Here is a 13,397-nt window from a genome sequence, read left to right as displayed (position 1 = left end):
ATATCTCAAACTGCGTGACTTTATGGAAAATCCCAACCGTTTAAATACGTTCTGCACGAATCTCGAAGCACACATAATACTGACCCCTACATCACCCCCGAATAGGTACCGGACACGTCGGTCATGCAAAAGTTGAGATATCTCAGAGGATACGCACTCTCCGGATTCTGGGGTATGAATCCGCTGCTCAGTATGTTGGGGCTTCAGTATCCCTAATAATTGCATCATAATATGAGGTTAGCGCTATTTTAAACCTCTATTGTTATCTTTCTGAACTGCTCCAATTGTCCGTTACTGACTGTATTCATCAAGTGTGGAGTTTTTGTTCAAAGTGCTTTGGACAAAATCTCATCCAAAGTCAGTTGTAAACTGTCCGATCTGTGTTAAAATTTACACGGATGGTTTAGATTTATAGAGCCATTTAAAATTATTAAGTTTTAAATATGTTGATACGAATCTTAAAACAAATCAAACGGTAATACCCAACTTTAGATGAGATTATGTCCAAAGCCCTTTGGACAAAATCCAACTCCATTCATCAAAATATCAAATCATGTGACCTGACACACAGACTGACGCCCCAACTTGCGGCCTAGTTTCCACTTTCTACTAACTCCAAACTCTCAATCCTAACAACAGATCCTCTGTTTCGAATCTTTCAACTGGATTTGAAAATTGTCTCCGACCTTAGGGACCCACAACATCTAACCAAATCTTTAAGAATCGTTTAGGCTCTGAGAATAGGAACAGATGATCCGTACCCGTTATCTGCTTGGCCCGCTATCTTCTGACACATGGTCCTTATCTGAGTAACCCAACATTTCTCAGTTGAACACTTGTACTCCACTTCTAGCTAAATTTTGAAGGAGGCCGTTCTCTTCCTCCTTTTCCAAAGCGAGACCCAGAGAAAAAGGAGTGCGTATCCTCTGAGATATTTCAATTTTTGCGTGACCAACGTGCACGGTACCTATTCGGCATAGCGAACGGGGCCAGTATTATTTGTGCTTTACGATTCGTGTAGAACGTATTTGAACAGTTGAAATTTTCCAAAAGAAACTCAAAGTTCGAGAAAAAGAGAGAAACGGTAGCCGCATTTATGAGCACCTCGTAAGGCTATACTATTTCTTTGTGTACACTTTGCCTTAAACCCCAAATCCATACCAAATTGTTCTTTACTCTTTTCTTTCTCTCCTAAATGCATCGAGACCACAAGCACATTACTTTAGGCGACATTAACGACCTCTCCCACTCCGCCGCCGCCTCCCCCGCTGTAAATCACCGGAGGTTGCGGGGACCAGTCCCGGTGGCAGTGCACTGGGTGCTTATCCCACTCCTCCTGGCTGGACTTGGCGTATCGGTGTTCGTACTCGCAGTGGTGCACAATGCGCTTCTTTTTGTGGGGGTAATCGTGCTCTCTGTGTTAGTCGTAGCTTTCCTGGTAAGGAATTTGATTGCGTCTCGATCAAACTCTGGCTTGTTGCTATTTCTCAATAGAGTCCCCGATTCTGACATTCGTACTGCTGCTGATGGCCAGATTGTGAAGATTACTGGGGTGTGCATTTTCAGAACTCAAATATTTACTTGTACTTTCCTTTTATATACTTTTAATTTTGTAAGATTTTAGTTTGCATACTGCGGAATAGCTAAGAATGTAAGATACTGGCATGTGATGCTGATAATAAAATCCATTGCTATCTTTATGACCTAATTAGACTTAATATTCAATTCTTCATGTAGATTGCTTCGTGTGGTGATGTGTGTTTGGTATCTTCATATGAGAAGGTTGCTAGATGCGTCTATACATCCACCTTGTTGTACACATGTAGAGGATGGACAACTATGCTATCAAATTTTAGCGATGGATGTATCAGATGGGATTTAGCTCATCTTGAGGTAATAGCTCCTTCTATATATTGAAATAACAGTATTATTAGGAAAATATGATATTTTTTTTTCAATTATTTGACAACAATGGTATGGCAGGCCTTAGCTTTAGCCTAATAAAAAAAGATAAAGAACAGAAATGATAAAAAGAGAGACAATAGTGTTATTGGAATGAGGGTCTTTGTTAGATAAATCTGCGAGTGAGTAACTTGACATTTGTATCTATTTGGGTGCAATTTTGTGCATAGCACCGCAAATTATCAATGATTCTAAATTGTAAGTTTATTGCATACCACTAAAAAACAGAGTTATATTATCATGTATACCCTATTAAAACACTATTGTTATCATATATTGTTGTTTCCTTCCCCATTATTCTCACTCATTAGCATACATTAGATGACAAGATATGGTACTGTCAGCTATAATAGGCTAGGAACATTCATTAAACATTTGTCATGCTTTAGCGTTTATTGAGATACTTCTGGTTCAGCAGAAGCAAATATGATATTCAAATAAGATGCATGGTCTTTAATGAATTCAAAACCTATATTGATTTGTACTTATCTGTTTTCCGGTTCTGTTGGAGCTTGTCAGAGGCAAGCAGCAGATTTCTACATAACAGATGCCAAATCAGGAACCAGGGTTCTGGTAAAAGCTGGCAATAACTCGAGAATGGTTCCTCTTATAGAAGAGAGCATTCTCATTAGCACTAGGGATAACAACAGAGAACTTTCTTTGACCCTAAAGAAGTGGCTAGATGAGCGGTATCTTTCTGTTGGCTCCCATCTTCTACGCCTAGAGGAAGGGTAATAATTCACTTTTTGGTATTTTGGAAATTACAACTGCTATTTTACACTATTTGTAAGTAATATATCTATTGTTTCTGATGTTCCAATCAATACTGAACTACTGTTCCTTATATTTGTGAATTGCGCCATTAGTCAATGTAATGGAAAAAGTGTACTGCGATTAAATATGAAAACTTGGCTGCTTCTGCTATGAAAGATATTTTTAATAAATTCAATAAGTGGATTTATATGTTTGTTCTGGTATCTTGAACTTGTTACAAAGCAATTTCTCAGGCTGAGATATATAACATTAGGGCAATTTGGTTATCTTATTACTAAATTAACCTTGACTACATGATTAGTGTCATTTGCTAATGTCCCCAAAATGTAGATCCTTATGTTAATTGCAAATGTTGCAAAATGCATAGTGCAATTTAAAAAAAAGGAAGGAATTATTTTGTCTTTCTTATTGAGTTGATGGTTGCAATGAAAATGTACTTCTAACAGTTACATCAAAGAAGGAAGATATATAACTGCAATGGGGATGCTTAGCAAGAAGAATGGTACAGTTGCAATTATACCACCATCTGAACCTTTTTCTACTGGATGCTTGAGACGGCAATTTCTCCTTCCTATAGAGATTGATAGTTTGCTTTTGAAATCTTCTGACATGAATGATTTTATGCCTGGAGTCGGTGTGGCGTGAATTGGCTGCTTTAGTTTTCATAGGTAAAACCTTTCGAGATTTGTATGTTGTTCTTGATCGGAAGAACTTACTAGGGATGGTCAGACGATTCAGTTAATTAGTTTTAACTGAATCAGATTCATTTTGGTTAAAACGGTTTGGTTTCTCATTATATTTGGTTCTGTCCTGCTTAAAATTATGGTATGGTTTTTGGTCTTACTGTTTGGTTTTGACTTTTGACAATTAAAAATCAACCTAAACATCAGTAAATATGTTGGTCTTATAATAAATAACATACTAATGCATAAATGAGGAGGGTTCAAATGCCTCCATTATTTGTACTTCCCTCTATGCCTCCATTTTTATAAGCTTCATAGCTTAAAACCTAAAACTCATATATCAAGATAAGACTGTTATATTGATCTACTCACCATTTACTATATTTCGATTTTGCTGTGACAGTCATCATGAATATGTAAAAATTACTAGTGTGGAAAATTTCTAGGTGTTGATTTTCCAAAATTTTGATTTACGATAATATAAAGCTGAAATGTCTTAATTTTTATTTGTAGTAGAGGGAGTGAAATGTCTTAATTTTTATTGGCTGTTTTCACCTCTTGCAGACCTAAAAGAAAAAATGGTTTCCGCAATTTTGTTTCAGTTTGATCCAAAATCAACCAATAAACATCCATAGTACGTACTATTAATTTTTAAATATGGCAATTTGAAACAGCAACATGCCAAGTTTGCCCATCCAAAATGAGAAAAAGGAAAAGGAAAATAGAAAAGGACAAAAGGCCAACAGATTACCAAGCTGTTACCGGTTGTATAATGGCTGGTATATTTGACACTATACTTGACTAGCATCATTTACTGGTTTGTTTACTAGTATTGTAAAAGTTCTGTTTTGTACTTTGTATAACCACTGGCAAAAACTGTTGTTCTTGTCTTTACCTGGATAAAGAAAGCGTAATATGTTCATCTCTTATTTCTTCACAGGTATGACTGCTAGGTTCACTGATGTTGGCTAACTTATGCCGTACATATAGTTATACTATTTTACTTGTGCTATACCAAGGTGCATTTTGCTCATTTGGATTGGCATTGCAAGAATTCTCGAAATTAGGGGATTCAAGACAGGTCTTGAATGAATTTTGTTTACTGCAGCACATGTATGTAGTTCACTGTTTTAACCAACTTTAAATGTTTTGTGCTATTTAAGATTGACATGTATAATCCAAAGCTGTGAGATATTCTTCTAATATACTTGTTTCAGATACTTGAATATCCAACAACTGCTATTTTGCCAAATGTATCCAGACATTTCATTATTTCATCTTCCCTAGAAAAGCATATATACTTCATTTTCCTAACAAATGCCAGCTTTATTATAGATATGAAGAAATGACATGCATTCACATTTTGCTCGCACTGTCAGTTGACTAAGTTTTTGGTCTTCTCGTAATACACATTTTCCAGTTTTACAAAGCCCTTGCTACCATGGTCTGCATCACTTCTCAGCCTGATCACTGCCTTTAGGTCCACCTCCCCTGCACCAGTACCATCTGCCTAATCAAGTTTGCTCATGGCTTTGTTTGCCAAAGCAAGTTTTGCCTTTATCCTCTCGGCATTATCAGTTATCACCAGACACCTCTTTCCTCAACTCATCCACCATCGTCTCTATCTCCGAAGCCACATCCGGAGAAATCTTATCTGAATTATCACTCAAGCTCTTCCCTTTGTTATAAATTATCAGCCTTATTTCTAACTTCAATAAGTGCCTTCCGCTTCTGATCCTTTTGTTCATGCATCTCAGCTTCCTGAACCATCTTTTGTATTTCTTCTTCGAGAGCCCACCCAAAGAGCGCATGGTAATCTGTTGATCCTTTCCAGTTGCTTTGTGTTTTGCAGAGATGGTCACAATTCCATTGGCATCAATATCAAATGTGACCTAAATTTGGGGCACGCTTTGAGGGGCTGGTGGAATTCCCACTAGTTGAAATCCTCCTAGGAGCTTGTTATCAGATGTCATGTCGCTCTTGCGTATCACCCTGATTCCTACTGGTATTTGATTGTCAGCGGCAGTAGAGAATACCTGTTTTATAGCCGGAAATCATACTAGTAATCACAGTTAAAAGGTAAAAAGGATACTTTTCTGACAACAAATTAGAGACAATTTCATACAAGTAACTTATTAACGATATCAAATCAACAGAAGAAAAATGAAATAGAGGTTTTCTCTTTACCTAGATTTTCTTAGTGGGGATGGTCTTCTTTGTGTTAATCAGCCGAGTAAATTCACCACCAAGAGTTTCAACACCAAGCAAGAAAGGTGTAACATCCAAAAGATGTTCCTTCACATCTACTCTGAGAATGTGGCCTTGCATACCTGCGCCCATAACAACAGCCTCGTCTGGGTTAACCATTAAGCTCCTCACTGTAGATACACCAGCATCTTTCAAACAATTCTTACCTGGTTCTGTATATAGTTCTATAAATGACTCAAATTTGGACCTTGTTAAAGTGGCGTGCCAATGCTTTGCACCAGATGGATTGAGGTTGATCTCGGTTAGGGTTGCAGAGTAGAGCTCAATTTTGGCTCTCTGTTGCCTCTCGAAGCCTCTGTAGTGACAATGAGTCCTATGGCAGGTCAAATGCCATCAATTCTCTTAAATTCATTTACATAATACTCTCGAATGAGTGTTGTCTAGGTCCCCTCCTCATAGAAACGTATTACCATTTGTCCCTTTTAATTTTTATTAAAGAAAGAAATATAGATAGAAAGTGAGTATTCAAAATCGTTGTTTTCACTTAAATGGAATAGCGAGTGATGGCCACCGAGCTATGTGCCAAATTGGAAGCCGCCCGTGTCGATCTCACGAAAACTGCACACTAAGACCATCTCTCTTATATACGCATCATACTCTATTCTCTTGGTGTTACATATGTATATCGGGATAAAATCTACTAAATTTTATTTCATTAAAATTTCGTGCTAGTTTCAAATTTATAAGTTTAACTCCAACTAACCATTTAATATTTTTATGAACTTAATTCCACCATGTAACATGTTTATATCATAGTGCTGAGATTTCTACATCGATGCAGATTCCATATAAAGATAAAAAGTTGCATTTATCATAGTTTCAGTACACGACGCCATTGATTGTGAATCCCACATTTTGTCAAGATATCACTAGAAAAACAAAGCATGACTAGCAAGGTCAAATTCACCTGATGGGCAAGATTATTACTAATGATGACAACAGGAATTGAACCTTCCACATCTCTTATTTATTTAATTGATACAAAAACCTTCAACATCTCTTATTGAACCTTCAACATCTCCAAAGAGTCAATGAATGTAAAATAATCAAATATTTTGACAAGTCTATAAAGGAGGTGCCGCTTTTCCCTAGGAGCTCCCTCAGGGACTACATTTTTGCAATTGATCCAGATTTATACTATGCTTTTGCTGGCTTTTCAATATTTAACTTGCAGTAATTTAAACTTAATCAAAATAATGATAAAAAGGAATTGGAGACAGATCTAAAGCCACTGCTCCAACTTAAAGGATGGTTGTGCTCTCATAATGCCTATGGAATGGTACTTATTTGCAAACCAATAGCATGAAGAAGAACAGCAGAACCTCACCAGTGTTATTGTTGTATGTGTACAATTACAGAAGAATCTGAGGGTCGATTGTTTTCATTAAGTTCGTCAGAAAGGTAATTAGCAGTCGATGTTTTTTCATCTCCTTGATTGTGGAGATGTTCAAGGAATTCCATTACAACAGGATCCGTCCATGGACAACCGAATGGGGCCTCGTCCCCAGCCACCCATCCAAGGTGGCCTCCTTCTGGAGTCACTATAAGCAGACAATTTGGATTCTCCTTTTGTTCGAAAGGATACACAGAGAGATGAGAATTACAAGATGTCCTTGTTTGAAAGATTAAAGATAGCTTTAGCAGCTGATAGATAAAAGGTGTGAGTACCTTAATATCTTCACGGGGAATTCCCCTTGATGGTGCAATTGGATCGTTTTCAGCCTGATGAAACACAGAGCAGAGTATAAACAACCAAAGAAAATAATTAATTTGGAATAGAAAGTGAAATTTTCTCCTAATCATATGAAAAACCTATCAAGCACAATTATCCTCCTCCTTTCATGTGCTTTTAAAGAAAATAAATTGTTATCCTCTCAGCTATAAGTAACCATCAGTTATTTCCAATTACAGAATAGGAAAGAAAAATCTCTTCAGAAAAAAGAATTGAAAAGAAAATAACCTGAATGCAGAGGAGAGGTACAGAAACATCTTTGATGGAGAGTGAACTGCTCGAGTTATAGTAGTAATCATCCGCTGAGTTGAAACCAAATGTTACTGCAGGCCCAAAGAAATCACCTTAGTAGGATTAACTGAGATAGTTAGAAGCATGCAAATACATGAAATAAAGCAATAAAAAAGTACCACGGGTCAATCCTTCATCAAAATCTCTAACAGATCTCGCATTTGCTACCATTGGAATGTTGTACTCACCACCAATGCCTTCAAATAGTAGCGCATGTCTGGGAAAAAAAGGAACTTATTACTTTCGAGTCCATGAAAGATCTATTTATTTAAGATTTGCAGTGGATGTAAAAATATTGTCTACTTTTTGAATATCTTGCATAGTCCTCTAGCAAGAGCACGGTCATAAACATTATTGAAACCTTTATGGAAATCTTCATCTGCTATTGGCAGATTGAAAGGATTACACAGGGATACTGCTCCGGAGAGAACACAATTATGTGATTCCTGCAAATAGTAAATGATGACGATGATGATGATAACAACAATAAAAATAATGATAATACTAATATTTATAATAATAAAACATTTACTTAATCAACAAATGGTGCAGGATGGATTGTCTCTTTTAAAAAGATAAGAACTCAAAAAAATAATTTTTTTTTTCTAATACAAAGTTCTGACACCTCTAATTTGAACTAAGCAACGATGATCAAAATGGAAGAAGATATTTAAATTAAAGTTCATTAGAGGAAGCATTATCTAACTAATTCAATATGAAGTACAGAAAAGGAAAATAGTTCATGCCTGACCAAGGTAGCGAACAAGAATATTTGCTCCAAGAGACCAACCAACTGCATAGAGTTTTGACTTTGGATAGAGAGTTGAGACATGAGAAACTACTTCGCAGAGATCGTCTGTGAATGAAGCTGAATAAAACTATATATAGCACGAGAAACTCATGAGATATTTTTTTTTATAATTTTGTCTGCTTTTGAAAAAGAAAAATAGGAGGCTACTTTGTATTGATAAAGTACCTGAGGTGTAGTTACAGGACTATCGGCACAACCACGACTGTTAAAAACCACCACGCGCCATCCTTTCTTTCTTGCTCTCAAAAGCATATGCCTCACATATGTATCCCCACTGCCTCCTGTTAGACCAGGCTGCACTGAAGATAATATTATAATTATCTAATTTAAGCCCATAATCAATAAAAATAAGCCTAAAAAACAGATATTTTTCAAAAGTATGCCACCAAAAAACATTGGAAATTCCCAATTCGCATATTACAATGGACGAACATAAACCAGGAATTAGATGTCAGCCCATAGATGCACGGTGCCAGGCCTATAAAAGGTATGGTTTAGGCATCCAGATCATGTACTATGACAATGGCAATGTACCACTGCAAAATATGAGAGAAAGGAATCAGAAAAACTACCAGAAGAATGAGCACAGGAGAACCAAAAGGAAGCTCTGTCTCATCTCCCGACACCCAATCAAGCGCGACGGCACCGTCATCCTTAGTTCGAAGGCACTCGCGTCTCAGCTTGACAACTGGCAGCGACCTGTAGAACGCGGCGAAAATGGTCTCCGCGTGGCGGTTCCATCCGAGCACTGGAAAGGCCTTGTACGGGCACTGGAGACTGGCGAAGCGGGAGAGCAACGACCGTCGCGCGCCGACGATCTCAAGCGAGGAACCGGGTAGATCGTCGGATTTGGTGTCTGAGGGAGAAGACATTGCGGAGAGAGGGAGGAGGGAGCGGCGGGGGGTAGGATAGGGTCGAGCAGGAGAGAAGCGTAGATGTGGGTTTGCCATTGGTGTGTGTTGGCGGAGTTGTATTCGTTGATTTTGTCTTTCCTTTGAAACAAAGAATATATGAATGCTTTTAAGTGGAATTCTCCTTTGAAATTTTGAATCCCTTTTAAGAAATCACCTCCTTTGACACGGAAAATAGTTTGCACATAAATCACTTAAATCATAAATATTGACCGTTTATATTGCTTTATTAGCTAAATAAATCTCAAATCATAAAAAAATAATATAAACGACAAAGGACTGCTTTATTTCTTGAATAATTATAGAAATCTCATCACCTCTGTCTCATCATTTATCTCCGCACTTTCTTTCTCAATATTAACTTTCTTAACTGCCATTGATCTCCCCATTTATTCCGCTAATAATTGACATTTATCCCCGCATTAAATTATACTATCATTTAATAACTATCTCCGCATTAATTATGTTATCATTTAATAACAATTCCCGCATTAATTATACTTTCCTCTAATAACAATCCCCGCTAATAAATGTTTATCTGTTTATTGATGTTCAACAAAGTATTTATCATTTTGTTTCTGAGAAGTTTTTATCATTGTCTTTGACATGGTGATACTTTGATTAAACATTACTTATTGACAAGTTCAAGAATAAAGTTCAAAAAAGTATTTATCATTGTTTCTGACAAGTATTTATCATTGTCTCTGACATAATGATACATTTATTTGATTAAACATTACTTATTGACAAGTCCAAGAACAAAGCTCAAAAAAATATTTATTATTATTTCTGACAAGTATTTATCATTATGCATGAGAAGTATTTATAATTGTCACTGACATGATGATACATTGATTTGATTAAACATTACTTATTGACAAGTTCAAGAACAAAGTATTTATGTTTCTACTGTCAAGTATTTATCCATGTAACATAAAATATTCATCTAATCTATTTAAGTCACAAATGTTTTACTAAAAGTTGCAATTATGTCTGAGAAATATTTAACTATTTATCCATGTAACATAAACTATTTATCATTATGTCTGAGAAATATTTATCATTGATGTTTTACTGAAAGTTGTAATTATGTCTGAAAAATATTTATCCATGTAACATAAAATATTTGTCATTATATCTGAGAAGTATTTATCATTGGATGAGGGGATTGTTTAATTAATAGTCCCCAGTTGTGTGGGGACGATTTAAAAAAAGGAAATTTTGTGCGGGGATAACTAATGAATTGATTTATTCTTTCATAAATAGAGATCATTGCAGATGAATTAATAATTTACAAATTCAACATAAATACTTTGATACTTCAAGTTAAACATTACTAGTTTCTGCGGAGTATTAATGATTGAGCGGTCCCCCCATGATTGTTTTGGAAGTTTCTGGGGGTTTTTTGCGAGATAAAGGTGCGGAGATTGTTATCAAGATCCTTATTTCTTATGTATAATTAATATCTTAAATTTTTATTAATATCCAAAAAAAAAAAAATTCTACCCACTTTTGTGAAGGATTTCGAAAATTGTCAAAATCTCACCTGTTTTACAAATTAGAACCAGTGAGATTTTGACCTGTTTCAAGAAAAGAAACCGGTGAGATTCTCACCGATTTTGTGTGTGTGTATTTTTTTTAAAAAATAATTTTTTTATTGAAATATTAGAAATGTTTAATATATTTCTTTGAAAATAGATGAAATACAATATAATTTGATTTATTAGAAATACTGCGATAAATAAACCGTATCAACATTTTTCAGGTCGGATTTTTCGCGGTTGTAAAAAAAATTAATATATTTCTTTATGTGTTATTGGAAAAAAAATAATAAAAATGCTTAGATTATGAGTTATTGATCCCGGTTTAAAAGTCACTTCTAGGTAATATAGAAAATACTGTGATCCTTCTAGTACATTTAATTTCCAAAAAGTTGTATCTATTTTGAAAAATCTTTTTGAATAACAATCATTAAATAATTTAAAATTTTGTTTTTTTTTCAAAAATAAATAAAACTTTTTAGAAATTAAATGTACTAAAATGATGACAATATTTTATGTATTTACTTAGAAGTGACTTTTGAACCGGTATCAATAACTCAGAATCCAAGCATTTTTTTTTTTCCAATAACACATAAAGCCTGAAAAATGTTGATTCGGGTTATTTGTCGCAGTCTTTCTAATAAATCAAATTATATTTATTCCATCTATTTTCAAAGAAATATATTAAGCATTTCTATTTTTTCAATAAAACAATAAATAAATTAAAAACATTATGTTTTGTAAAAAATATATACAAAACTGGTGAGAATCTCACCGGTCTCAAATCTTGAACCGGTAAGAAAATAACCAGAAAGAAGTTGAAAAACCGGTGAGATTTTGATCAGTTTGGGCAATTTCAAAATCTTTCGCAAAAGTGGGTAGAATCTGAAATTTATTATTTTTCTTGGATATTAATAAAAATTTCGGAATTAATATCATCATTATGATAAATCTCATCTGTCTACGTCTAAGAAAAGATTTAGGTTCAATTAATACAAAAAAAAATTAAAATAATATAATATCGGAATTATATATATTTCTAAATAAAGTTAAATAAATCAGTTATATTTGAAATTAGTTGTTCACATGTCTATCAAAATTTTCAAAATATTTAATTTCTTTATCAAAATATTGAAATATTACATTTCTTCATTAAAAATATTGAAATATCACATTTCTCCATTAAAAAATGTCACTTTCAACATTTCCCATATGGAAATGGGCGGCAGTCAGGGGGCGAATGTAAGATTTTGATCGAGTAGAATAATAAATTATTGAATTGGATTTAAATAGTTAATTAAATAGAATTTAAGTTATTGAAACGGATTCAAATCTATTAAATTGAAACTAATTCTCAATTTTTTTTAATGAAATCACTATTAGCAATCGTATCTATTATAGATAGTTAATTAAATTACGATTAAACTTAAATTGAAAGTAATGAGCTGCGCTGACAAATCAATTAAGCAGACGAAAGAGGAGCGTCTGAGCGAAGGAGGATAAGAAGAGCGCCTGACGACCAGAGATCCTGAGTGGCTAAGCAAAAGTTGCGGTTGCAGAGAAAGAGGCAATGCTTTGTCAAGATGAATTTGTCAGCGGAGTCAGAAAAAAAGAAAATTGTGATAGTGGGTTGTGCGATTTTTTTTTTTTTTTGCCAAATGCATGAATTTTAAACAAAATGAGTTGCATCTTAATTATTCTTTTTAAAAAAATTAGTTACGCCTACACAATTTTTTTTTTGTAGAGTTGCATTTTAAATTGAGCAAACCTGATTTCTAAGATAGAGCAAGACCTCAAAAACTCATATCTGTAAATTAAATTTCAAAATCAACTCTGCACCATACTAGATCCACCACTAGCAATAATATAATTGGCTAGAAGAAAAGGTTTTAAAACTATGATTATTCAAAAGTTAAAAGTTCGAACTCCTCTCACACCAACTTCTACCTTGCAGCTTCTGCAAAACTTTTCAAAAAAAAAAAATCGTATATGAAACAAACTTAGTGTTACGATTTAATTATCAACAGCTTATTGTCGTCTGATCGTCTCATCCCTATCCATTGATAGGATTTATGTCTGTAATAAATACATTTACAATTATGTGTAAATATTTGTCACTTTAACTATGGGTCAGTTAAGACTTCTTAATAGCATCTTTCGTTGTATTTGCAAAGTAATTGCTAAATGCGGTCGTGGTAATTACAGTTTCAGTGATGAAAATATAGAATAATTGTTAATTTAATAACGATGTTAAATTAAACAATCTATCTAGAAGTACTACGTTAATTTATAATTAATAACTACAAAGCTTGATATAGTAAAATTATTATTTTTATTTTTTTGGTGGGGGGGTGGGGTTGCCTACTCCCGTTCTATCCATTATTTTCATTCCCCATGAAAAAGAGAGAGAGAATTTCATATAAG

The 13,397-nt window shown here is 34.4% G+C and overlaps 2 protein-coding genes across 3 annotated transcripts; one reads left to right on the top strand and one right to left on the bottom strand.

Annotated features, from left to right (window-relative positions):
• Window positions 1-1,120: 1,120 nt before the first annotated feature.
• LOC144562396 (putative membrane protein At1g16860) lies at window positions 1,121-4,620 on the top strand. 2 transcript variants are annotated; one of them, XR_013514074.1, is made up of 6 exons: window positions 1,121-1,552; window positions 1,738-1,893; window positions 2,482-2,693; window positions 3,183-3,404; window positions 4,094-4,198; window positions 4,360-4,620. XR_013514074.1 is itself a non-coding variant. In XM_078311614.1 (5 exons), the coding sequence occupies exons 1-4, from the start codon at window positions 1,196-1,198 to the stop codon at window positions 3,379-3,381; spliced, it is 924 nt and encodes a 307-aa protein (XP_078167740.1). In that variant the 5' UTR covers window positions 1,121-1,195; the 3' UTR covers window positions 3,382-3,404; window positions 4,360-4,620. The 2 variants fall into 2 exon arrangements, 1 of the variants encoding a protein (XP_078167740.1); XM_078311614.1 differs by lacking the exon at window positions 4,094-4,198.
• A 2,105-nt stretch (window positions 4,621-6,725) lies between these two features.
• Window positions 6,726-9,510, bottom strand: LOC144562100 (esterase/lipase/thioesterase family protein). Its single transcript, XM_078311261.1, has 8 exons — window positions 9,094-9,510; window positions 8,687-8,815; window positions 8,457-8,588; window positions 8,014-8,156; window positions 7,830-7,927; window positions 7,648-7,742; window positions 7,356-7,409; window positions 6,726-7,253 (listed from the first exon to the last, which is right to left on the bottom strand). Exons 1-8 carry the CDS (start codon window positions 9,469-9,471, stop codon window positions 7,020-7,022), a joined length of 1,263 nt encoding a protein of 420 aa, XP_078167387.1. The 5' UTR covers window positions 9,472-9,510; the 3' UTR covers window positions 6,726-7,019.
• Window positions 9,511-13,397: the final 3,887 nt, after the last annotated feature.

Source organism: Carex rostrata, chromosome 11, assembly GCF_964058835.1.
Source record: "Carex rostrata chromosome 11, lpCarRost1.2, whole genome shotgun sequence".
Taxonomy (NCBI): domain Eukaryota; kingdom Viridiplantae; phylum Streptophyta; class Magnoliopsida; order Poales; family Cyperaceae; genus Carex; species Carex rostrata.
Note: the sequence above shows the minus strand (reverse complement) of the source record. Positions and strands in the feature narration are given on the sequence as shown.

Bases quoted from the DNA above. Each gene is read 5' to 3' on its own strand.
- LOC144562100 (XM_078311261.1), bottom strand. From the start codon at position 9,471: ATGGCAAACCCACATCTACGCTTCTCTCCTGCTCGACCCTATCCTACC. The intron at 7,928-8,013 runs GTAGACAATATT...TTTTTTTCCCAG, and splicing joins CTATGCAAGATATTCAAAAA to ACATGCGCTACTATTTGAAG. The intron at 7,743-7,829 runs GTACTTTTTTAT...TTGGGCCTGCAG, and splicing joins TGATGAAGGATTGACCCGTG to TAACATTTGGTTTCAACTCA.
- LOC144562396 (XM_078311614.1), top strand. From the start codon at position 1,196: ATGCATCGAGACCACAAGCACATTACTTTAGGCGACATTAACGACCTC. The intron at 1,894-2,481 runs GTAATAGCTCCT...GGAGCTTGTCAG, and splicing joins GGGATTTAGCTCATCTTGAG to AGGCAAGCAGCAGATTTCTA. The intron at 2,694-3,182 runs GTAATAATTCAC...TACTTCTAACAG, and splicing joins CTTCTACGCCTAGAGGAAGG to TTACATCAAAGAAGGAAGAT.